Source organism: Salvelinus namaycush, chromosome 18 (assembly GCF_016432855.1).
Source record: "Salvelinus namaycush isolate Seneca chromosome 18, SaNama_1.0, whole genome shotgun sequence".
NCBI lineage: Eukaryota > Metazoa > Chordata > Actinopteri > Salmoniformes > Salmonidae > Salvelinus > Salvelinus namaycush.
The window spans coordinates 7,554,925-7,582,535 of NC_052324.1; the positions used below are offsets into that span (position 1 = coordinate 7,554,925).

Below are 27,611 nucleotides of genomic sequence, written 5' to 3' on the forward strand. Positions count from 1 at the left end.
CAGATCTGCATTAAATGTATACCTTATTTAGTCATTATTCATAAAATTCCCATAACAATGTTATGTGTGTGTTGGAGTGTCAGTGTGCGTGAGCGCGTAGAGGCCTATTAGTGTGCATAGAGACAGTGCAAACATTTAAATAAATACAAGGGTCAAACTGTGAAGCCATTTTGTAAGCTATTTAGCAGTCTTATGGCTTGGGGATAGATCCCTTCAGGAGCCTGTTTACATGTGGATTCAATGGTAATACAAGCAAGTGGATTTGTAATTACACATTCCTTGTTCCAATTGCGTAATAACTGATAGCACTACAACCTTGTTACCTTGTAATTACATTGTCGTTACTACAGTTATTACTGTGTAGTTACATAGTAATAGGGGCAACTTAATGTAAAACGTTACCCACTTGACTAATTAAACATCTTTAAAGACTGATTTGAACTTTGAATAGAATGTTTTACTTTTTATTAAGATCTTGCCACAGACTACATAAACACATAGAATAAAAACATAGGTAGTGTGGTCAAAGTGGACAACCTTGAATCAATATATTGTGTGTTGTTGTTGTCCAGTATCACCCATGCTGATACTGTGCCACAGCTAACATTGTTATTCTCTGATTCCATTGATTGTGAAAAAACATGCACTTGTTCAGTAACCTATCTATTTTGACTGCCTTACCAAGACTTTTTGTACTTTGTTTCCCAGTCTCCAACACATTAACCATGACGAGGCCCGTGAGTGGCTCCCTCTCGGGGAAGGTAGTTTTGCCGTGCCACTTCTCCACCATACCCACTACCATGCCCGCCACCAACGCCAATGGCACCACCCCCAGCACTGACTACCTGCGCATCAAATGGACCAAAATGGATGGAGAAAAGGAATCCACAGTGCTGGTGGCCCAAAATGGCAAGATTAAAATAGGCTCCACCTACAGGAACCGTGTGTCGGTGCCCAGCCACCCAGAGGATGTGGGGGATTCTTCTCTGACCATGGTGAAGCTCCGAGCCAGCGATGCCGGCACCTACCGCTGTGAGGTCATGTACGGCATCGAGGACACGCAGGACACGGTCAACCTCAATGTCAACGGTTGGTGTCATCTGGTTTTATTTCTGCCTCTTTTCACCTCTGTTATTTACACCTCTCTAAAATGTATAAGAGGTCGAGTGAAGGTTAACCTTATAATAGTATGCCCAGTTCAGTCTTGTGTGCTATGGAATTTTTGTTGTTGTTGGTATGACGCTTATATTTGTCATAACGGTTTTGCTGATGCTTACTTAATCCACCCTCAAAACATTTACAATTATAAGTATAGTCCGTTTCTCTGCTCATCCCCTTATGCTGGAGCAAAAATCTTCTAGGCACATTGACACCCTGGTAAGTTCATGTTGGAAAAATATGAATACTTCTGAAGTTAATGAGCCAAGCTTTGAATGTAGTGGGCGGTGGCGGATACGTTTTAGTGACAAATCAAAAGCACTTTCCCTCAGTGTGCCAATCAGTAAAGATGAAATGAAGGAGCACGTGTTGACTGTAGACTCAGGGTTTCCTGCATTTTGTGCTATAGGCACACATTCTCACTAGAGATGTATCTCCTCTGGGTTTTCTTGAAGGCAGTTTCTGATTGTAAACAGTAGGTAGTGGATAGGCTCGTTGAGTCTTCTCATCAGGAAAACTGCATGATCAGAGTAAAGACAAACCCGTTACGGTCAGTCATCGAAAAGGTGTTACCATAAAAGCTGAATCTTGCTGTTTATAGTCTATGTTTCAAGTTGGATAGAACAGTTCCAAAGCTATGCCATCTGCACCGTAGCCTCATATTACCAGACTGATTACCGCTGATTACCGCTGCACTATCATTTAACTGTGTAGCGAACTGTGGTGTAAATCTTAACTTAATAAGCCTCTATTCCCCCATCTTTATTTCGGGAGTTACTTCATCTGGGAGACATAGCTCAAATTTGGGATATGTTGAAAACAGGCATGGGTTGATATGGGATAGCTTTGGCTTTCACAGAGACCCAACCGCTCATCTCGCCAACTGTCTTCAATTATAATCAAGGCATCAGTCAGTCTCTTTTCACAAATATGGGAAGTCAGGGCCATGGCATCGTCTTTAAATCATCCAGAGTTATCTTGTGGTCATTGCAGAGGATTCTAGTAATCTTCCACCAAATTGTAATATACTGTATCATCACAAGAAATGTAGACCTTGATTTATTTCACACGTGTGCTATTTAGCCTTGTTCACACTGCAGGCCTTAATGCTCAAATTGTTTTCGTTTTTCAAATCCGTTTGGGAATACTGACTGTACAATCGGCAAGTTACAAGTGGTCAAATCGGGATTTGTGTGTGTTCAGAGAGAAGTAATTTGCTGACATGGCTACGCTAGTTGTCATAGTAATGGCGAGTGAGTGGGCAGTAGTGCAGGCTGATATCTCAGAAGTTATGTAGCAAGCTAAGCTGACAACAATGCCTGCCATGGACGGAATACGATTTGTATCTGACTTCAAACCATCTACGAAGGTTGTTTGACATGTGGCTTGAAATATCCTATTTTTGGCTGTTCAGACTGCAGGAAAAAGTTCATTTTTTTTTATTTGAGTCACTTCAAACTGCCAACGTGACCAAGACTTTAGACATTACCCCTGATTCAGTTGTACTCTTTAACTTTTTTTACACAGGACCTAATTTGTCTTTATGTATGTATGTGTTTATTCCTAGGTGTTGTGTTTCACTACCGGGCAAGCACCAGCAGGTACACCATGAACTATGAGAATGCTGTCCAGGCCTGCCAAACCGTAGGAGCCTCCATTGCCACGCCTGACCAGCTGAAATCAGCGTATGAGGACGGCTTTGACCACTGTGATGCAGGTTGGATCGCAGATCTGTCAGTTAGGTAAGAAAATGAAATAATCTCCAAAATATCTCTATTTCTATAACAAGAAATTGAAAGGTGGTTGCGATTTCAATTTAATCCACCAGAAAAGACAGAACAAATAATAAAACAAATATTGTGGTTAAGCTCAAAAATACTAATTTATAAATAAACATTCAATTATATCATAAATAGGACCGGTGGAGTTATGTCACACATGCAGCTAACAAAAATATATGGAAATGTCTGTTCTACCCAAAATTACAACCAACTAATTGCAGCATTACTGCAAAAAATGGAAGAGGCAAGTAGAAAGGGGAAAAAGTAAGGAACTTCTCTTTTGGCCTTGAAATAAAGACCAAAATTGGTGAAACAAAATGGTGATGAATTAAAAAGTATACCAGTTTCATTTAAGGACCAAAAAATTGACAGCTGTGCAATATATATTGCAAAATAGTTTGGAAGAGATTTTTGATGTACCGATTCCATGCCACATAGTTTATGAACTGATAGGCAAAACAACGGCAGATTCAAAACGTATAATTTTTCAATTTAAATTATTATGCTAAATTCTTGGAACCAATAGAATGTTATATATATATATGGGGGATACAACCGTCCCAGCTTTGCAGATTTTGCTGCGAAGAGACCAAATTATTAGATCATTTGTTTTGGTACTGTCCATATGTAGCTTGTTTTTGGTCGCAGGTCCAGGAATGGTTGAAGAAGTGCAACATTTACCTGGAGATAACTCTGCAGATAACACTTCTGGGTGATGTGAAAAGTCATAGTCAATCGATCAATAATATAATAACACTTTTAGCAAATATGTTTATCTTTAATTTTCAATATGTAGAAACTATGAGAACAGAAAGGCTCAGAACTTTTGTGAAACATCACAGCTGAAAAATATTTGTCAAATACAAATCAAAAATGGATGGTGTTACGAGATAGATGGGAGGGGTTGTGGTGTTGAAGGGTGGGATTAAAAACAAGAAGATTACTAATAAAAAATATACTGTGTCCGTAAAATGTATATAGGTTCAGAATTTTTGATAAACAGCACAGTTAAAAATATATGGCAAAATAGAAATACAACTGGATGGTCTTCAGAGACTTCAGAGACCAATCAAAAGTGGATGGTGTTACGAGATAGAGAGGGGTTGATGGTAGCTGAAGGATGGGATTAAAACAAACAAAAGATAACTATTTTAAAATACATTGTGTCCATAAATGTATATAGTATGTTTAAGCTGGAAGTAGAAGCTGAAGTGTTGTTGTCCATTCGTTTACTCCAATTAGCTGAGGGGTGGTAGGGTTAGGGGGAAATAATAAAGGAAAATATATTTTAAAAAGATATGTATATAAATATATTTTTTTATATTAGGGATTGGAAATTATGTAGACAATTCAATTGATGGAATCTACAATATATCTTGAGTACTAAGCTGATCTACCCCCTAAAAATAAAGATGACCATCAATTATATATTCTAGTCCATTTGTGTCAAAGACAAAGTAGACATCTTTGGTTTAATCAGAAAAGGACTGGCTCCCAGGCTACTGGTAACTGGTTTTTACAGGGCCTAAAGTATAAAACTGCTTGGTTTACCCACTCTGCCATAGTTGTCATTGGCCTGAATGTGAACTGCACGTATACTGAGATTGTTCAAGCCAGTGACATTTCCAGCTGTATTCTAACTCACAAGGCAGTCCCTTTTGTCTTTGTCATAATTTTATGGTGTGAGGTTATAGGTTGACTGACACAGTGAAATTTCCGGTTACAGATCAATTAAATTATCTTATCTTTTCTTTGCATGTTTAGATACCCAATCACTAGACCGAGACCTGGCTGCTATGGAAACCTGCAGAGGAAGCCTGGGGTGAGGACATATGGACCCCGAAAGGCCACAGAGACCTATGACGTGTACTGTTATGTGGACAAGCTGAATGGTAAGAGAAAAAAATGTGGGAGGTAGTGGCCTGGTGATACATACAATTAAATTCTATGCAGGATCAGCACATCCAATTGACCCACGCACAGGTGCTGAGTACACTGATGTTAGTTAGGGGAGAAGTGAATTTCTATACACCTGGAGATGGAAAGAGGTGACAATGTACAATTTAGGTCTTTGTCTTGTATTTTAATGTAAGCAAGTAAATGCACCTGGTGAGGCATTTCCTCTCCAAATATTTACTGGGCTACTTCTTGTTTTGTTGACCGTTTATAACATATTTTGGGGTATGTAAATAGAAATGAGTGAAAGGTACTGTAACTCTATGTAACTTTGACAATCAGCAAAGTGCCAAACGTTTTTTCCCTGACAATCACAGCGATCAACAGAGACAAGCTGTCAGTCTCTCAACATTGGACCAGGCTCTAAAAGGCTCTAAAAAAAGACACCAGAAACGATGTGATAATGGGAGCTTTAAAAGCTGCTGGCACCATAAAGGAAAAGCTTCAGAGCTGCCAATGCACTTTATCATCTCTTTGTGTATCCTCCATGCTGAGCCTGATGACAAATTTAACCTCAGTTGCAGCGTGCCCCATTGCTCGTTTATAAGCTCTAACATCACTCCTCACGCCACTGAACTGAAGGCACACGTTTAGAAAGAAAAGTGCTTTCTAGAACTGAAAAGGTTTCTTAGTAGGTCTCGATAGGAGAAACCTTGGTAGAAGCCTTTTTGGTACTAGGTAGAATAACCCTTTTGGTTCCAGGTAAACCCAAAAATGGTTCTCCTATGGGGACAGCTGAAAAACCCTTCTGGAACCCTTGTTTTCTAAGAGTGCAGGCGTGAGGCGAAAGATATTTGGGCTATGCAACATTTAGCCCACATATATCCCCCACCACATCAGGTTGAGGGTCATATGGCTAAGGGGGTGTCATTCTGGATCATTGGATCAGTCAGCGAGGAGTACGATAATATCATTGGCATGTGTAACGGTGGTGTATTAGTGGTATTGATCTTTATGCAGTGTGACGGGGGCCAGCTGAGGAGCAGATGTAGTTGCTCAAGTATGGTGTCTGTTCTGACGTGTTTGATTATGTTGTCCAAGTTAAGAACACAGCCAATAAGTGTTGTCATCTTCATTTAGCGGGAAACCTACGTTTTGAAAGATTAATTTGACTACATTAACTGTGGACTGCCACACCCACTGTGGGGGACCTAATGGCATGATAGACAGACTGTCTTTGTGAGTGCAAACACATAGTCAGCATTGCTAGCCCACCTCAGGATAATGGAATGAATGCTGTACTGTAGTCCCAAACAAATTAGTGGGAGAACGTTTGGGCCCAGAGCTCTCCACAGCATTGACACTAGGTTGTAATTATGGGTCTATATCTCTATGCAACTGCTACCATGGTCAAATTGGAATGATAAGTCATTCCCCCATATCCATATCGACTGGATATATTGAAGCACTGTCACATACAAGTTTCTGAAAAGGTAAATCCAAATTCTTATAATAGTGAGGACTGAACTCAAATGTAGGTATAACTTAGTGATACCACTATTGTTAGTGTAAGCAGTAACAGTTCAGTATTTCAGCACACTAAATCAGCCATGGCAAACATAGACTTTTTATTAAAACATCCTGATCCTCAGTCACTAGAAAGTCGTCTTTTACATGTAACCCTTATTTGTTGCAGGTGAGGTGTACTACGCACCTGTGACCTATAAGATGACGTTTGAGGAGGCGAAGGAGGAGTGTGAGAACAGGAACGCCGCCCTGGCGTCGCCGGGTCAGCTCCACTCCGCCTGGAGACAGGGTCTGGACAGGTGTGACTACGGCTGGCTGGCCGACGGCAGCGCTCGCCACCCCGTCGCGGTACCCAGAATGCAGTGTGGCGGCGGTCTGCTGGGCGTCAGGACCATGTATCGCTACAGGAACCAGACTGGCTTCCCAGAACCCATCACCCAGCTGGGAGCATACTGCTTCAAAGGTAAACATACATTTCACTGTTATGTTCTCATCTATGTGCAAATGTTACATTTTGGATTTGAAAGAGCACTCTAAGTTCACACTATTCATAGAGTTGAGTATTTTTGCTCAAGGCCAGCGCTGTGAGTAATTGCGATGTTACCCTCTTAGGGTATAGCTCCTGCACCCCTCCCCAATCCTCATATTTGCTGCAACCTCTCTGACACATATAATGAAATATCTACAAAACAGTCTTCTTGCAATATAATGTCTATAACTCATCTTGAATCAATTGTCAGGTTTATTTGCATGGTCACTTTCGTGTTTCTTTTGTTTGTTGATAGAAGAAATCATCAATAAAACAGATGAAACGGATCCCTATGTAGAGCGTTGTGCGTTTTGTGCTAGAGCTAGGCTGTGTAGCCCAGTACAGTGAATTACTGACCTCACTGCATGTCCTTTTGGGTTACCGACCGTTACCTCTGGAACCAAATTGGGATTGGCTAACAGGAGTGTGAAATCATCATTCTAAACTCATGCTGCCTTTGAACTCGATGCATAGCCCAATGTGATACTAATGGATGATTTACTTACCAATAGTTTATTGGAGAGTCCTACACAATCATTGTCTGTCCGGTTTTATTACCTGTAATACTGTACTTCAAGGCAGGACACATTTTTTGTTTTCTTTCTCTGTGGTTAGCCTTGGATAACCTCATTGGCACAGTTGAGCAGAGAAAACAGTCACATACTCCTTCATAAAATATACAAATATAATCTGTTAAAATAGTTCATAATATACAGTCCCTTTAGAAAGTATTCACACCCCTTGGCTTTCCCCCCCATTTTGTTGTGTTACAGCCTGAATTTCAAATGGATAAAATGTAGATTTTTTTTGGCACTGGTCTACACACAACACCCCAATTCCAAAGTGTTTTTCAGATTAAAAAATAAATAAAAAAAATGAAAAGCTGAAATGTCTTGAGTCAACAAGTATTCAACCTCTTTGTTATGGCAAGCTTAAATAAGTTCAGGAGTAAAAATGTTCTTAAATGTCTTGAGTCAATAAGTATTCAACCTCTTTGTTATGGCAAGCTTAAATAAGTTCAGGAGTAAAAATGTTCTTAAATGTCTTGAGTCAATAAGTATTCAACCTCTTTGTTATGGCAAGTTTAAATAAGTTCAGGAGTAAAAATGTTCTTAACAAGTAACAAAATAAGTTGCATGAATGACTACCGCATCTCTGTACCCCACACATACAATTATCTGTAAGGTCTCTCATTCCAGCAGTGAATTTCAAACACGTATTCAACCACAAAGACCACGGGAGGTTTTTCAATGCCTCGCATAGAAGGGCACCTATTGGTAGATGGGTAAAAATATATATTTTTTACATTAAATATCCCTTTGAGCATGATGCAGTTATTAATGACACTTTGGATAATGTATAAATAAACTCAGTCACTACAAAGATACAGGCGTTCTTAATTACTCAGTTGCCAGAGAGGAAAGGGACCGCTCAGGGATTTCACCATGAGGCCAATGGTGACTTTAATACCGTTACAGAGTTTAATGGCTGTGATATGAGAAAACTAAGGATGGATCAACAACATTGTACAGTGCCTTGCAAAAGTATTCATCCCCCTTGGCGTTTTTCCTATTTTGTTGCGTTACAACCTGTAATTTAAATTAATTTTTATTTGGATTTCATGTAATGGACATACACAAAATAGTCCAAATTGGTAAAGTGAAATGAAAAAAATTACTTGTTTCAAAAAATTCAAAAAACAAAAAATTGAAAAGTGGTGCGTGCATAGGTATTCACCCTCTTCGCTCTGAAGCCCCTAAATAAGATCTGGTGCAACCAATTACCTTCAGAAGTCACATAATTAGTTAGATAGCACACAGGTGACTTTATTTAAGTGTCACATGATCTCAGTATATATAAACCTGTTCTGAAAGGCTGCAGAGTCTGCAACACCACTAAGCAAGGGGCACCACCAAGCAAGCTGTCACGTTCCTGACCTTATTTCCTTGGTTTAGTCTTTGTTTAGTTGGTCAGGACGTGAGCTGGGTGGGTGTAGTCTATGTTTTGTGTTTCTATGTTGGGTTTGTTGTTTGGCCTAATATGGTTCTCAATCAGAGGCAGATGTTTTGCATTGTTTCTGATTGTGAACCATATTAAGGTAGCCTGTTTGCACTGTTGGTTTGTGGGTGATTGTTTTCTGTCTTTGTGTTCTGCACCAGATAGGACTGTTTTCGGTTTTCACATTTATTGTTTTGTAGCTTGTAGTGTTCACGTTATTATTCTTTATTAAATGAACTGTTCTCCAAACAGTTCAGGGACAAAGTTGTGGAGAAGTACAGATCAGGGTTGGGTTATACAAAAATATCAGAAACTTTGAACATCCAACGGAGCACCATTAAATCCATTATTTAAAAAATAGAAAGAATATGGCTCCACAACAAACCTGCCAAGAGAGGGCCACCCACCAAAACTCACGGACCAGGCAAGAAGGGCATTAATCAGAGATAACTCTGAAGGAGCTGCAAAGCTCCACAGCGGAGATTGGTGTATCTGTCCATAGGACCACTTTAAGCCGTACACTCCAGAGAGCTGGGCTTTACAGAAGAGAGCCCAGAAATAAGCAAACATGTTTGATCTTCGCCAAAAGGCATGTGAGAGACTCCCCAAACATATGGAAGAAGTACTCTGGTCAGATGAGACTAAAATTTAGATTTTTGGCCATCAAGGAAAACACAACGTCTGGCACAATCCCAACACCTCTCATCATCCCGAGAACACCATCCCCACAATGAAGCATGGTGGTGGCAGCATCATGCTGTAGGGTATGTTTTTCATCGGCAGGGACTGAGAAACTTGTCAGAATTGAAAGAATGATGGATGGCGCTAAATACAGGGAAATTCTTGAGGGAAACCTGTTTCAGTCTTCCAGAGATTTGAGACTGGGACGGAGGTTCAACTACCAACAGGACAATGACCCCAAGCATACTGCTAAAGCAACTCTCAAGTGGTTTAAGGGGAAACATTTAAATGGCTTGGAATGGCCTAGTCAAAGCCCAGACCTCAATCCAATTGAGAATCTGTGGTATGACTTAAAGATTGCTGTACACCAGCGGAACCCATCCAACTTGAAGGAGCTGGAGCAGTTTTGCCTTGATGATTGGACAGAAATCCCAGTGGCTAGATGTGCCAAACTTATAGAGACATATCCCAAGATACTTGCAGCTGTAATTGCTGCAAAATGTGGCCGACAAAGTATTGACTTTGGGGGGGTGAAAAGTTACGCACACTCAAGTTTTCAGTTTTTTTGTCTTATTTCTTGTTTGTTTCACAATAAAAAATGTTTTGCATCTTCAAAGTGGTAGGCATGTTGTGTAAATCAAATGATTCAAACCCACCAAAAATCTATTTTAATTCCAGGTTGTAAGGCAACAACATAGGTAAAATACCAATGGGGGTGAATACTTTTGCAAGCCACTGTAGTTACTCCACAATACTAACCCAATTGACAGAGGAAAAAATAGGAAGCCTGTAAAGAACAAACCTATTCCTAAACATGTATCCTATTTGCAACAACGCGCTAAAGTAATACTGCAAAAATTGTGGCAAAGCAATTAACTTGTTGTCCTGAATACGAAGTGTTATGTTTGGGGCAAATCCAATACAACACATTACCCAATACCACTCTTCATATTTTCAAGCATAGTGGTGGCTGCACTATGTTATGGGTATGCTTCTAATCGTTAAGGACTGGGGAATTTTTCAGAATAAATTAGAAATGGAATGGAACTAAACACAGGCAAAATCCTAAAGGAAAACCTGTTTCAGTCTGCTTTCCACCAGACACTGGCAGATGAATTCCCCTTTCATAACCTAAAACACAAGACCACATCTACACTGGAGTTGCTTACAAAGAAGACAATGAATGTTCCTATGTGGCCGACATACAGTTTTGACTTAAATCTACTTGAAAATCTATTGCAAGACCTGAAAATGGTTGTCTAGCAATGATCAACAACCAATTTGACAGAGCTTGGAGAATTTTGAAAATAATAATGGGCAAATCGTGCACAATCCAGGTGTGGAAAGCTCTTAAAGACTTACTCAGAAAAACTCACAGCAGTAATCGCTGCCAAAGGTGCTTCTACAAAGTCGTGACTCAGGGGAATACAAAAATGTCTAAAAATGGGTTTTCACTTTGTAATTATCTGGTATTGTGTGTAGATTGGTGATAATGTTTTGATTTAATCCATTTTGAATGCAGGGTGTCACACAACAAAATTAAGAAGAAAAATATATTTAATTAGTTTACTCCAATTAGGGAAGGAGTGGTAGGTTAAGGGGGAAAATAATAAAGATGAAAATAATCATTTACAGATAAAAAACATATGTATAGGGGATTAGAAATTATGCAGACAATTACATTGATAGAAGCCACAATCCATTAAAGCTGATCCACCCCCCCAAAAAATTGAAATAAGTCAAGGGGTATGATTACTTTCTGAAGGCACTGTACTTATCTGATTGAAGTTAGATAAACTGCATCTAAACATGACTATATCCGTGTGACGAAAAAGTGCAGATACAGCACCTGTCAGCCTATCTCTCTCTTTCCTCCTCTTTCAGATTGTTTCAGCTGTCAGAGTTTCCCCTTTTCCATCGCTCTCACTTGGTGGTTATCGGAGCAGACGTTAGGTTAATGGACAAAGTTACTGGCCGGACTTCTAAAGCCAGTCAGCCTCGGTGACCTCTGACCTGGGCTTTCCATCTTTTTAAAAGAGGGTCAGCGAGATAAGCCGCCCCCTACCAGGCTATTGGGTCTCCCTGAGAGACGCTAGCTCTCCGTGTGATAAGTCCCCACAGGGTTAGGAGGTCACACAAACAGGGCACCCTGACCTCCCGCTTTGTGTATTCCATTTTAGCGCTCTCAGTGCTTTTTTGGTTTTGTTCTCACCTAAGTGCTTTTCAAGTAACCCCTTTTCCATTGGCTGGAATTCTTCACAATTTCCCCTTGCAGGAACACAAAACACCAAAGAAGATGTTGTATAAACATTAGTCAGTTAGATGAAAGAGTGGCAGAGGAGGAAAATGGAGGGATAATTGGTCCCTGGACTGGAGAAGACAAAGGCCCCAGTAAAAGTGACCGCACACAAACATCCAGTGAGATAATGCACCCCGTCTGCTTTCTTATAGACCAGGGTCTATTTTTACTGTTCGTGAAAAAAGTTTCTCAAACCTTACATTAGAGATAGCTGCGTGGAGAAGGAGGGCAAGTACGTAGTGCTGAAGAGTTGCTGTCTGCTTTACACAGTCTGTGTCGCGCCACTGAGGAGAGAATACTGAAACTGTCACACTGTCTGTGCCTGTGCCTGTGTCTGTACAGTATATGAGAGCGGGAGAGAGAGAGGGTGAGAGGGTGAGAGAGAGTGTGAGTGGAGAGTGTGAGTGGGTCAGACATTGGGACAGGATGAGAACAAGCAAGGATGTGCCTTCTGAACATTCAAGCTTTGATCCAGTCACAGAGCAGTCTGGGAGGAATTCATTCTTGGTCTCTTAGCAGCTTAACCTCTATTATTCATACGGTGCTGTAACTTATAGAGAGGGATCATAATTATGATTAGTCTATTTAATATGAATACTGGAGTAGCAGCCCAAGTGACCACAAATACAAATACATATAAAAGTCAGGAGCTGGACCACAGGGAGGGAAACACTAGTAAACACAGAGACTGTGGGAGGACAGGCATGGAAGAGACCAGAAGACAAGACTCAGGGCCACTCCACAAAACCACAACAGAAGATGCCCGAAAAGTTTATATGCTGTTTAATTGACCCTTAATGGCCCCATGAATGCCCGTAGACACAATAGGAAATGTAAAATGAATGTTCAACATGTGCTCTGAAATAGAAAGCTTTGAAAATGACCTCACCTACATTATCTGCTTTAGCGAGGTAAATTAGCCCGTGTTAGTGGTGGGAATGTGGGAAAAGAACATTCAGAGTGGATCAACATGATAATATTGTACTTCAAGACACAGTTTACGACCATTACTTGGTAATGTCCACCCTTGTTATGATCACAAGCCTCTGGGGTGGATGCTGTGAAACTCCTTCCAAAACCAATGCTCCAGAGAGTCTCCTCCATACCATTTCAGAATTATATCATTATTTCTTAGAGAGTGAGGGTGAATTTATGGTTGGACCAGGGGTAGAAACAGTAGCTGTCAAAGCTTTGTGGGTAAGTCCCACGAGACAATGATGTCTCTCTAAGTGTCATGTTATTTCTAAAGACTACTTCTCTCTGTAGGGTTCATACTGAAGTCTATACTGGCGTTGTGCCATATACCAGTGTGTGTGCTGCATTGTGAGTGGGTAGTGCTGTGTGAAACCTGGTGGACTGAGTGAGTTGGCAAGGTATAGCCAAGACAAACGTGCCATTCTGGTGCCAGCCAAGGAGCCTCAGACAAGAACTGGATAGTTTGAAAATAGAATGAAAGATCCCAGATGAAATAGTTATGTGGTCCAAAAATAAAACGCTGGGATATTAATTTACTGTCTATTAATCACTCTGATCTTATGTAACAAAGTATTTTTGGGCCTGGCCAAATTTTCCTATGCTGGTCATTGGTTATTTTGGTCTGCTGTTTTTTTTTCTGGGGATTTATTTGACAGTAATACACTTTATTTATCTTTCTCTATCCTCAGCTAGGAAGAAGCTGATAAATCAGATGACTTGGGTGGAAGTGTCTGTGGAGGGTGCTACCACGCCTCACCCCATGCTGGCCACATCCGCCATTGGTCCCACCACAGCTCTCTCTCCCCTGGACAGAGGCAGCACTACTCAGACCCCAGGTTTTGAACTTGTTTCAGAGACCGGAGAATCAGCCGAAACAGCGGCCCCTTCATCTATGTTCTCAACCAGCATGGTATCACCTCGCCCCACCCCGGTAACACATGAAGGCGATCTTGAGGAGGTGACCTCGCCACACACCACTGCCGCTGCAAAACAAGAAGGCGACATTTTCACGACAACATCCTTCCCCGATTACAATGTTGATGACTTTGAGGAAAGCCCAAGCCATGTGGAGTCGTTCCCTCCCCGTGGAGACACGTTCCAAGCTCCACCCACAACAGGAAGTCCACATCCTAGTGATTCTACCTTCCCTGCTCCCCCTCAGGCCACTGCAGTCGTCCAGGTAGAAGATGCCACACCTGAAGTGTCCGTAGATACCGCCGTGGCCCAGCCATCGAACACGGGAGAGAGATTGGCTGAGCCCACAGAAGAACCAGAGAATCACAATGTGATAGAAGTGGGCACAGTTCAGCCTGACATTCTTCTAGAGGCCTCTCCAAGCACAGAACCCATGTTTGCTCACGGAAACACAGAGGAAACCACCCTGGAAGGGATCACTGCAGAGATGACCTCTGACCTGATAGACGCCCAATCAGTTTCGACAACCGAACCAACTGAACCAATCACCACTGAGAAAACTAAAGATGCACCTGTTAGTACTGAGGACACTACATATGAGTCCAGTCTACATGTAACTGAACAGCCCTCCACTCTTGAAACCGCAGACGATTCCACAATGGTGATGGCCTCCGCCACTCAAGATGCGTCTGTACGTGGAACTGCCACTGCCCCGCCCACAACAGCAGAGGTCCTTGAGGGATCCCCTAATGCAGTCATCACTGAAACTACCCCACCCACAATATCCACTGTCACTCCCAGTCTGGTTGTGACCTTATTCACTGAAGATGTGGAGGGCAGTGGAATGGGTCCCGAAACCATCGCTGACCTGGTCACCTTGCCACCTACACCAAGGGCATCATCTACAGTGGCAGTAAACACTGAGGACAGAAGCACACTTAGCCCCCACACTGATTCATACAGTCCCGCTGGCACGACAGTGTACCCAGAAAGAGAGCCATACTCTGAGGAGGGCCTTCATTCAACGACCCCCTCCCCAGGCTATGTTGATGAGATTGGAACTGCAGGATTTGTAGAGGGTACCCCACCCGTTCCGCCAACCCAAGCGGTGCATGACGATCCCTCAACAAGCACCTCTACCACCACTGTCATGGATGAAACAACCATGATTACCACCATCGTGTGTGATACAGAGCCCAACACCGGCATGGAGACCACTACCCCAACACAATCAGGAGCTACAAGATCAGCAATACCAACAAAGTCATCATCAAAGCCTTTAGATGGCTCAGCAACTGATGCCCCGACCACACCCTCATCCCAATACTCAATCATACAAGTTATCACTCACCCGACTGAGACAGAAGGGGCTTCTAAAGCTGAGCCCACACAGAAACCTCTTCCTCGTGATTTAGAGACACCAGCCATTCTGTACAAGGAGGATGCGAGTCAAACAAAGGATCCACCAAGTGTTTCCACAACCACCACTTCACATGCAACCGTGACCTCTAAGGAACCTTCCTCAGTGAATCCAACAGCAGCCGCCATTCTCATCGGCAGTGAGACGTCAGCTGAGGATGTGAGCTCAGGTGATCAGGTCATTGAAGAGTCCACCACTCACTTTCCTGAGTCCCTCAGTGAAACCTTGACTGAAGGCCAGGACACCACCACAGACATCGATACAGAGTTCTTCTCATTTGCTCCCTTGACCTCCACCAGCGCTCCAGCCACTGTGGGCCCAGATGGACTCCCCATCCAAGTCATCAACATCAATGCCGACGAGCAGAAGCAAAACGAGTCAGGTAAGAAGAATACCTCTTGTTCACTATATTCCATTAAGTGCATTGTTATGGTTATATGATATAGGCTAGACATTTGAGGTAAACGTTGCTCTGTACCAATTCAGAGTTCGGTGACCTATGTAAAGTTTGTTATATAAAGGTCAAACTACAAGTAGCTCTCCAGATGATGACTCTTTTCTTGACAGTAATCTTGTCCGCATGAGTTAATTGCGGTTGATAAAGTTTGCTGTACGTCACCTGGAAAGACCAGTACTTCCTGTAATAGGATTAGGCCTACTACATAGTAATGTGGTGCATAAGGACTAGTTCTTCAGATCAGCCCATGCCTGGGATCCTTTATGTCTGCTCTGGTAGGAGGTCAGATGTGTTAAACTACTGTTACTGGGGTGTGATATCAACTTGATCACTTGCAAACTGTTGACTTGCTAAAAAGCTTATGAAAACATAAGCACAGTACATGTTTTGGTTTTACTGTGGAGAACCGCTCTTTATGTTTTGGCCTAGGCCCTATGTGACAGAGAGTGGTTGTCTGTAACGTAGGCATGTGTTAACACTTATAGCATACTGTGCCGTTGCTCTCTGTCGATGCACATGAATGTACAGTAGAGGGTTTTTTGGCAGATACAGTAAGACCATGTGCTGTCCAGGGTCCTGAAGTGGGGGTTTTGACTCTCAGCCAAGGAGAATGTATGTGCTGCTCTCTCTCCCTCTCACACACAGACATACGCATAGCGGCGTTGCTACATCAGCATCTGGTTTGGTTGTTGTTAATTTTAGTACCTTTATGGAACATCTCTCATCAGGATTTTACCACCTTCAAAGCTTACACCAACCATCATTTTAGCAATAATGTTTATAGTTTTTTGGCTTTGCAAATGATGAAGCTGTACTCTTTTGGAATATGCTAACAGTATTCTGATTTAGCATGGGTGCTAACTATGCTAGATGATTGAACACATCTTCATGGGTGACAACACAGTTAGCCATCTAGTTTATCATGTATCTCTACGTATATGGGTGATTCTACAAACATGGTGCAAATTACATTCCCACCCCCAAAAATATCTAAAAAAGTTCAAGAAAAACTCTGACCAAAAACGTTCTTTTGGTATTTGCTTTTCATTAGTCAATTGTTGATATAGACCCAAATAGTTTTGCATGTCAGCAATCATGTTTTTAAGATATATCACTTTTAAAGTACAGAAATACAGCCGATATGATTGTCATTACCGAAACAAAACATTAAAATACTGTGGAATTAATGTGCCATGAACGAAAAGTTTGCCTTTTTACAACCAAATCTCTGTCTTTTATGTAAATGGAATGTTACAGTGCATTTGGAAGGTATTCGGACCCCTTCACTTTTTCCACATTGTTACGTTACAGCCTTATTCTAAAATTGATTAAATAAAAAAAGGGCCTCATCAATCTACACACAATACCCCATAATGACAAAACCAAAACAGGTTTTAGAAATGTTTGCAAAAGTACAAATAATAAAAAAAGGCCATTCCTAGAGCTGGCCGCCTGGCCAGACAGAGCAATCGGGGGAGAAGGGCCTTGGTCAGCGAGGTGACAGAGCTCTAGTGTTCCTCTGTGGAGATGGGAGAAACTTACAGAAGGACAATCATCTCTGCAGCACTCCACCAATCAGGCCTTTATGGTAGATTGGCCAGACGGAAGCCACTCCTCAGTAAAAGGCACATGACAGCCTGCTTGAAGTTTGTCAAAAGGCACCTAAAGGACTGATGAAACAAAGATTGAACTCTTTGGCCTGAATGCCAAGAGCTTGAGAGGATCAGCAGAGAAGAATGGGAGAAACTCCCCAAATGCAGGTGTGCCAAGCTTGTAGCGTCATACCCAAGACGACTCAAGACTGTAATCGCTGCCAAAGGTGCTTCAACAAAGTACTGAGTAAAGGGTCTGAATACTTACGTAAATGTTATATATCAGTAAAAAAAATTGAATATACATTTATAAACATTTTGCTTTGTCATTATGGGTGTAGATTGATGAAGGAAAAAACCATTTTAGAATAGTTTAGAATTTTAGAATAGTGTACAACATCTAAACTGCATCACTATACTGAGAGCTTTCCGTTTCTAAAAGGATGTATTTGGGTGGTTTTAAAGCGTTTGTTCATGTTTTTTCATAGCACCCTTACTGCACAACAAGGATGAGGAAATGAATCACTGGGTTGGCTAATTTTCTCAAAAAGGATGACAGATAATCCTGAGTGAATCGTGAATAATGATGTGTGAGACAGAGGGTCAAACATCTTACAGCTAAGAAATGCTAGCCTCTCTTGTTATTGGTAATAGCGAGAGGTTAGCATGTCTTGGCGGTATGATTATTGAACCGCTGTAACTTTCTCACTCATCATTATTAACGATTCATTCAGGATTAGCCACAATCATGGTAGCATCCACATCAATGTAGAAGTGTTTAGAAACATTATATTCTTATTTTCAATAAAAGTGACTTCAAAATGACACAGTACATTATTTACATTGGGCACAAATGATCTGAAACACAACCAAAACTACCTGCAAATGCATCCAACACATTTGTAGTCACAAGCTTGATGTAGTCATTGCGTGCTAGCAATATCAGACCAAATACCAATTTTGACTAATCTATTTATAAGAATCTTTAGGGGTGTCAATAACTTTGAGAAAAAAGTATTAATTGTTAAACAAAATCTCTGAGCAATTGTATTCATGTCATATAATTTCCCTATTTTTTGGAGCAAACAAAACACACGTAGCTCAGTATATGAGCTATTTATTTTATACAGTCATTATTGCTCATCTTTATCAAGGGTTTTAATCATTTCAAACACCACTGGACATCCATCATTTCCATAATTGAATCACACAATTCAAAAACCCATTTCATAGAGAATTTTACAAACTGGACTATACTGTATGTAGCAACTTACTTTGAAGAGATGGTGATTGGGTCTAAATATGTGTTTGGTGTTTCTAAAATCAGTGTACTTGTCTTCAACTGTCATTTTCCGAAAGTCTCTTCCCACACACTCTCCCCACATGCCCACACATTGTTTTCAGCTTCAGACGCATCTGCATTCACCAAATTGTGTGTGGTTATCCTTAGACATAAACTCCAGACGTGCATAGATAATTGTTGATATGTTGTCCAAAACATTTTGGGGTTTGACATTTTTCTTCTAAAAGATACACCAAAAATACATTTTACGTACCTTTCTTTAGTATTTTACTGCTGGACAGATGAAAAAAAGTATTTATCCACAACCTGCTATGTATACATTCAGTCCTAGAGTATCTTAACAAAATGTATCTTAAAACCAAAATATTTAGGCTGACTTCATCCAGTGTCCAGAATGTTGTTGTTGTTGTGTGATATACAAATATGCACATATTTAATGAGGAGTCACATCATTTGCATATTTTCATACAATATTTCAAATGGATTGTAATACAAAAAAGTTACAATTTTTGTCCACATTCAACTGGTAAAGGTTGATTGCGATGTGATTAAGGGAGAAAAAATGACCTTATTAGGGTGTGTTGTCTGGCCTTAATTAAAATCATCACAACATTTTACTCTATATAGGCCACTTTAGCGTATTTTTTTGAAATACCTTAGACCAAGCAAGAGTCATGTCGGCTATTTAAAAAGACCCTTCGAAAATGACAGGAGAAAAGCCCCTGAGTATCAGCCTATTGTCAGATTTTTACATGATCATACACTGTAGCTATAAAGCGCAAAAAACAAATAAATAACATGACTTCCAATCAAGTCGTTGGATTAAATAAGAGTAAACAGGTATATTTTCCATGTCCACCCTTCTAGACCTGTCAAGGGACCTCTTGCGAAACCCGTTTTTTGTTATTGTTTTCCTATCCCCCCTAGCTAGCTAGCGAATTCCTCTGTGGGTCCTCTCTCCCACATCCGTTGACAGACTGCAGCTTAGTGCCTGGACCACCTCAACTCGGTCAGTCAGTCCAGCTGAACAGATGTCCAGACAGACATGGGGGTCATAGGGAAATAAACACTGAATGAAAAATGAAAAAGGCCACAATCTCTCAGCATGCAGCTGTTTATTGTATTAACAGGTCTTGCGGTCAGCATAACAGTGAGGCCTCCGGAACCTCATGATGTCAATTATGACTTAGGCTTACTCCCCCCACTGTTCTTTCTCGCTATCTCTGGTATTCTCCTTCATGGAGGCAGCCGCAATGGTGTAAGACAACGGAATGCGGTGTGTTGAGTTCCACAACTCACCTCACGGTCAATCGGCCAGCGGAGAGATTACTGAACAGGAGTGTCTTACAACTTAGTAGGCAGGTTATTGGTTGGATGACGGTTGCTCAGAGTGGCAGTGTGTCTCAGGCTAAATTACTCATGATTGTTGAGTAATGCTGGGGTATAGGTAGGACAGCATAATTATAATATTTTACCATGAGTCATAATGCCACTGTTCAGTGTAAGGCAAGTCGTTTCTCCTGAAGTTGCCTTTTAACGTATGTCAGTAACCTTACCTCACCCACTTCACATTACAGTATATGGGAATGTTTTATACTTTTGTCCTTAAGTCAGAGGATATGGCTGGTCTTGAAGAAAGTTGAGGTAGAGAAATATGAGGAGAGAAGGGATACATGCACACACATGGTTTCCAGCATGGCAATCATGTTGTGACTGTGAGCATCCAACCAGAGCTATGCACTCAAGCGTTCCTGACCTAATGTGGTGCTACACTAATTGTAAATGAGTCTGGTGTTCTGGCACAGTGGTACAAGACACACATGGTTTGGGACTGCCATGGAGCCTGGGTACTGGTGATCTGGACTCCCTCTCCCTCTGAGTGCAGGCCTGCTGGTGCAACCTGGGGAGAGAGCCAAAGCTGTGTGCAGAGGAGCCACACCAAGGACCAAGGCCACACCCTCTGTGTGTGTGTATGTGTAACTCCCTCTGCCAGCCTGGCAGCAAAGGAGGAGGCTTGGCAGCCTACCTGACTAAGCACAGATGCCTGTCATCACACTGCAGCCTGAACACCAACTCAATATTCTAGAAGACTGCTGTGTGTACTCGTACACGTTTTGTACTATGATAAATATTTTAAGGCAAAGTCTCCCCTCTCTGTGCAGCCAGGCCACCTGTGATACAAGTCAGTATTTGACATCCATCCATGTCCGACGACGTCGGGAGAAGACGTGGAAACTGGCCAGTAGGGGCAACAGTGAGTGCTGTTACCTTCAAGTAGGATTCAGTTTTGCGAGGGCATTGTGAACAGGGAGAAACATGGATGCATGTCTAATTCTGACATGGGACTGCGGAAGTTAGTTGCTCTGTAAGGACAGCTGAGCAGTTGGTGTTGTGGTGGCCTGACTAGAGAGGGAGATTATGGGTGTTTTAGTGCCACATTGTTTGGTGCAACCAGGACCTTCACCGAAGATACCCCTGGTTTATGGAAATTGGCCTCTGAAAGATATTGTCCCGTTTTGTACACTCACTGGAGTCATAGTAAACAAAGGGCTTGAGAAGTTAGAATAATCATTCACATCTCCCAGTTGAGAATGAACAAACAGATTCCATAAGTGCACATTGGTATTTGTCCACTTATAATTTGACCTTCAAATTTTAGTGTGTGGTCCAACCTTATTATGTGCTATCCAGTGCAAAATGATTCCTTCAAAGCAACCACATTACCTACCTGCCCATTGAATTGCAGTAATGAGATACACAAGGCCCTGTGGGGCTGGTGAGTTGTGTTGCTGAGTTCATGATTTGCACACAACAGAGCGTTTGTGCCTGTCCTCAGCATGGAGCACTGCTCTTCCTCCAGAGCCACCGCTGGCCTGGGTTTATGTGGGCGTCTGGTTTTATTTGAACAGATTCGTAATACGGCACCAGGAGCTTGGGCACCGGCCACTGAGCAACTGAGGCTGGAAGGGACAGGAGGGAAGCGGGGAGCCATGGCAATTGTGGTGGTGGTGGTGGGGAGTAGAAAGGGGAGGGGAGTGGTTGTGAGTTGGGGCTGTCGAGTGAGGTAAGGTGCGGTGATTAAATAGGGGGGTTGTGTGTGTGTGTGTGTGTGTGTGTGTGTGTGTGTGTGTGTGTGTGTGTGTGTGTGTGTGTGTGTGTGTGTGTGTGTGTGTGTGTGTGTGTGTGTGTGTGTGTGTGTGTGTGTGTGAGGGGTTGGGTTATTGCTCTCTTGTGTTCCCAGGCTCCACTGGCCTTAAACAGGTGTCCGACTCCTGCAGGTGTTCTCTCTCCCAGCCACTAATCTAGCTGAGCCACAGCTTGTGGGAAACTCCACTTTTCAGATGGGGGAGAGAGAGATGGATGGAGGAGGAGTGAATAGTGAATGAATAACCATTATCCCCTACCCTGGCGTTGGTTGGATTGCAAGTCACAAGCCAAAGAATGCAGAGCTGTTCACTATAACAGAGAGACCACAACACTGCTCTGTGTTAAGCCATTTGCCACCTGCTTTATAGATAGTTTTAGTTTTGTCAGATCAGGGAGTGAAGTACAAAGTTTGTTAAACATTTTGGAGAAGAAGAAAAAAAAAAAAGAGGATTGTGCGCCTCGAGGGGACTCGTGAGCACTTATTTTCCAAAGGCTTTAGGCAGTTGTGTGGGCTGATCTTCGGATGTTTCGCACGTTCCTCTCTAGGGAAACACTGACATCCAGTGGATCTGCTCAGGGCAGGAACAGGATGTCTATCTTTGCTCAGGGCCTAAGCTAACTTGGGGTCTGAGAGGGACCTTTCAGCCAAAAGGGCAGGGGCTTAATAAGGTCAGTGTTACACCGAGCATACAGCACATTCGGAAAGTATTCAGACCCCTTGATTTTTTCCACATTTTGCTATGTTATAGTCTTATTCTAAAATGTATTAAATTTTTTCCCCCTCATCAATCTACAGACTACCCCATGAAGACAAAGCAAAAACAGGTTATTATACATTTTTGCAAAAGTATAAAAAAAAACTGAAATATCACATTTACATAAGTACTCAGACACTTTACTCAGTGTACTTTGGCAGCTTTTACAACCTCGAGTCAGCTTGGGTATGACGTTACAAGCTTGGCATACCTGCATTTGGGGAGTTTCTCCCATTCTTCTCTGCAGATCCTCCCAAGCTCTGTCAGGATGGATGGGGAGTGTTACTGCACAGCTATTTTCAGGTCTCTCCAGAGATGTTGGATTGGGTTCAAATCCAGTCTCTGGCTGGGCCACTCAAAGACATTCAGAGACTTGTCCCGAAGCCACTCCTGAATTGTCTTGGCTTTGTGCTTAGGGTCGTTGTCCTTGTTGGAAGGTGAACCTTTACCTCAGTCTGAGATCTTGAGTGCTCTGGAGCAGGTTTTCATCAAGAGATCCTTGATGAAAACCTCTGTACTTTGCTCCGTTCATCTGTCTCTCAATCCTGAGTAGTCTCCCAGTCCCTGCCGTTGAAAAACATCCCCACAGCATGATGCTGCCACCACCATGCTTCACCGTAGGGATGGTACCAGGTTTCTTCCAAACACGACGCTTGGCATTCAGGCCAAAAAGTTCAATCTTGGTTTCATCAGACCAGAGAATCTTGTTTCTCATGGTCTAAGAGTCCTTTAGGTGCCTTTTGGCAAACTTCAAGTGGGGTGTCATTTCGTCTGGCCACTGTACCATAAAGGCCTGATTGGTGGAGTGCTGCAGAGATAGTTGTCCTTCTGGAAGGTTCTCCCATCTCCACAGAGGAACTTTGGAGCTCACTGACCAAGGCCCTTCTTCCCCGATTGCTCAGTTAGGCCGGGCGGCCAGCTCTAGGGATGGTCTTGGTGGTTCCAAACTTCTTCCATTTAAGAATGATGGAGCCCACTGTGTTCTTGGGGACCTTCAATGCTGCAGACATTTTTTGGTACCCTTCCCTAGATCTGTGCCTCGACACAATTCTGTCTCGGAGCTCTACGGACAATTCCTCCGACCTCGTGGCTTGGTTTTTGCTCTGACATGCACTGTCAACTGTGAGACCTTATATAGACAGGTGTGTTCCTTTCCAAATTATGTCCAATCAATTGAATTTTCCACAGGTGGACTCCAATCACGTTGTAGGAACATCTCTAGGATGATCAATGGAAACAGAGTGCACCTGAGCTCAATTTCGAGTCTCATAGCAAAGGGTCTGAGTATTTCTTTTTTGCAAAAATGTGTAAAAGACTGTTTTCGCTTTGTCATTATGGGGTATTGTGTGTGAGGATTTTTTATTTATTTAATCCATTTTAGAAATAAGCCTGTAACATAACAAAATGTGTAAAAATGGAAGGTGCCTGAATACTTTCCGAATGCACTGTATGCAATCAGTGTTCAAAACATTAGGAACACCTACCTATAATTAAGTTGCACCCCCTTTTGCCCTCAGAACAACCTCACTTCATAGGGGCATGGACTCTACAAGGTCTCGGAAGCACTCCAGAGGGATGCTGGCCTGTGTTGACTCCAATACTTCCTACAGTTGTGTCAAGTTGCCTGGATGTCCTTTGGGTGGTGGATCATTCTTGATAATTACGGGAAACTGTTGAGCATGAAAAACCCAGCAGCGTTGTAGTTTTTGACACACTCAAATCGATGCACCTGGCACCTACTACCATACCCCGTTCAAAGGCACTTAAATCTTTTGTCTTGCCCATTCACCCTCTGAATGGCACACATCCACAATCCATGTCTCAATTGTCTCAAGGCTTAAAAATCCTTCTTTAAACTGTCTCCTCCCCTTCATCTACACCAATTAAAGGGGATTTAACAAGTGAAATCAATAAGGGATCATCACTTTCACCTGGATTCACCTCGTCAGACTACAGTATGTCATTAAAAGAGCAGGTGTTCCTAATTAATTTGTACACTCAGTGTATATGGATGAATAATGCTCCCCGTAAGAGCCTGATTGAAGCATCAGTGACAAACAATGTGAGGTTGGCCAGATGACATCACGTTAATTCGTGAAGCATGTCACTCAGTGTGCTTTCCAAACCAAGTTTGGAGTTTTTATAAGACCTGTGACGCAACACTGATGAACCCAGAACGGCCAATGATGTTCCGCAAAGATGCAGCGCCGCTGTTAAAATGGCAACATTTGTCAAGATTAGGAAAAGTCTACATCATGAAACAATGAAAATAATGTTTTGATTATTTGTAGGCTGACCTTTATTGTAAGACACTTTCTGCTTGGACAATTCAATTCACTCGTCCTCCTGTGCTGTCTTGGTCATGAAGATGCTGTGGCCATCTAAAATCATTAAGTCATACGCACATAACAGGGACAAGATGTTGAGCTCTACTTCGTGCAGAATTTAGCCACTTTTTGACCCCCCCACACCGATGCCCTAGGCCTATGTTATCATACAGGTATTCAGGTCCATTGTTATTGTAAAGCGTTGAGCTGACTAGAGTTAATTAAACTGCAGGAGGTAAGGACTAACATGGGATTGATTTGTTTCATTTGGATTACCGCTAAGTACAGCTTCAGGGCATTGAACACTGACAGAACTGTGGAGGTTGGGAAAATACCTTTCAATTCATGTATTCATAGGACTGTCTTATTTCACAAAATCAAATGTATTCATCTTTAGATAATCCATGCTATATTTAACATTTCAATTAGTTTTGAATCATGGTGATGCTCGGACTTCCTAGTGTTGATATCACACATTCGCAAAGAAATCAATACTATTTTGTTTAGGAAGGTCATAAAAAACATGATACCGGTCAATTGATTTCAAGAGAACAGAATAGCACGTTTTGAGTAGTATTTATCTGTGCTTAGTAGCCAATCTATGGCTGCTCCATGCCAATGAAATCATCTTGTTCATTTAGCAGACATCACAGGCCCTGCCCTAACACAGTCAACACACATATCTTTTACAGTAAGAATATAATGGAATATAACAGAAGAAAATAGAAAGGATATTTCTTCCCAAATGGCTATTGCTGATTGTCACCAGTAGCTTACTCAGATGACAAACACTCACAGGAGCCACAGTTATTCTAGGAAAAAGTGATATATTGAAACAGAGACGATCAGTGTAATCTGTAGAGTTTTTTGACAAAAAAACGTCATTATAAATCTTGGAATATGCTCTTTCTGCAAGCGTATAGCAATCAAAATGTCTGACCTGCATGGACCTCTGTAGGATGATTATGGAAGAAGTGCTATTTGTAAGCTCTGTTCCCTTTTTTTGTCAATGTAAGATGCACTGGTCATCAGTCTCTTCGTTCTCTATTTGACAATTGATAGTATTGTCACCCATCAGACTATTGTGAATTTAATACTGTCTTTAAGCCACATCTATTATTATTATTATATGTGTGAAATTAGTTTCAATATAGTTTAGGCGTAGTTAAGACAGGCCGGCTCGGTAGGCAACTGTTTTCTTACAGTCAGAAAATACACCATCGTCTTATTTGAGTATTTTCCAGTCTATGCTCTTCTGCGTCGATTAGTATATTTTCTGACTAATTGCAATTTACATTTGGTGTCCTAAGGTTTCTTATCACCATTTGTAACAGAATAAATGCATTGATTCAGCAATCATTTATTTATTATGTAATATTTACACAACTAAAATATAAACGGTCAGATTGACCGTCTTTGCCGTTCCAGTAGTTATGGAATTTGAGCGCTCCGAGTGATTTAAATAGTTGAGAATGACCATTTCTGTGTTTAGTAAATAGGTGGAAGTTCAGGAGGGAAGAAATCAAATCAAAAGTTTAAGAAAAATGTCACAATTCTTAATTTTGTGCACTGTATCAATCACTTTCACTAAGTAAATAGGAGTAAACGAATGCATTAACTAATGCTAGCCACACTATTGCTCATCATAGTGTCATTGTCATGTATTTCAATCACTCTCTCATCTTTTCTCTCCATTTTCCTCTCTCGTTTCAGTGGATATGACTCTGCCGACCTTAGACACTCTGAGTCAGTTCCCTGTGTTCCCAGAGGTGCCGGAACTGGGTCAGTTCCCTGTCATCCCTGTCGTTCCTGACCGGGCCACCCCTTCCCTGGTGGACGGTGAACCTATCCCGGGCAGTGGAGAACCTGACTTCTTCTCCTCTGCTGCCGTCACCATGACTCCAACGCTGATCTTCATCAATGGCAAACACGAGGTGACCCTGGAGCAAGAGAGAAGACAGGTAGAGGAGGAAGCAGGGAGAGGAAGAGGTGACCAGTTTGAGGAGAATGTGACCGCGCTGGGGGGCAGTGAGGAGAAGTTGACCCCCACTGTGTTTGATTACCCTCTGATAGAGATACCTGATACTATACCAGATAAGCCTGATCATGAGAGCTCTTTGGAGTCCACGGGGGACCCATTCTCACGTACCCCACTGCCTTTGTCGATGTCCACTCTGGATACATTTTTTTATGACTATGGGCCTGAGGTGGTTCATGTGGAGTCAACTCCCACCACAACCCCAGAGCAGGTTGAGGGAACCACACAAGGCCGTGTTGTGCAAACAGATGTGACTGCAACCTCTGCACCGGTCACAACAATGGTGGGAACCACTCCATCCAAAACGGAGCAAAGAGCTGAGGGTCTATCATCTGTTTCAGAGACCACAGAGGGACCACGTGACGTCATAACTACATCCACTGAAGCAGTGTCCACTGTTTCATCATCTGGCACAGCAGTGAGCAAAACTTCAGAACAAAGCCAAACAGCTTATGCACCCAAGACTCCTGAGGGAAGCCAACAAATCAGCACCTCTGTGTATGGCAAAGAGGTGGAGGGGTCAGGGACACAACCGCCAGATGATGACAGGGATGCGGAGGTGAATCCGCCAGAAGGGGAAGAGCCCTCTGTTTCTCCCACAGAAGAAATACACGTTGCCACTGATGACATTGACACTGCAGACGTAACAAAGAGCACCTCTGCTCTTCCAGATTTTGAAATCTCCATTCAAACCCCTCTACTGTCGGTCTCTACGCCCTCTTCTGGAGATGTTGAAGATGTATCAGTGCCAGTGACCATACGTGACATTGAGGGCACCACCTCAGGCGAGGAGAAAGGATCCGCACAGGCCAC

At 42.1% G+C, this 27,611-nt stretch overlaps 1 protein-coding gene across 1 annotated transcript in view; it reads left to right on the top strand.

The window, feature by feature from the left end:
- Positions 1-725: 725 nt before the first annotated feature.
- The window catches only part of LOC120063521 (versican core protein-like), a 76,958-nt gene continuing 50,072 nt past the window's right edge, over positions 726-27,611 (top strand). The window contains exons 1-4 of the mRNA XM_039013890.1: positions 726-1,089; positions 2,726-2,900; positions 4,704-4,831; positions 6,532-6,825. Coding sequence (XP_038869818.1) covers positions 726-1,089; positions 2,726-2,900; positions 4,704-4,831; positions 6,532-6,825 — 961 coding nt within the window. The remainder of the gene's footprint in view (positions 1,090-2,725; positions 2,901-4,703; positions 4,832-6,531; positions 6,826-27,611) is intronic.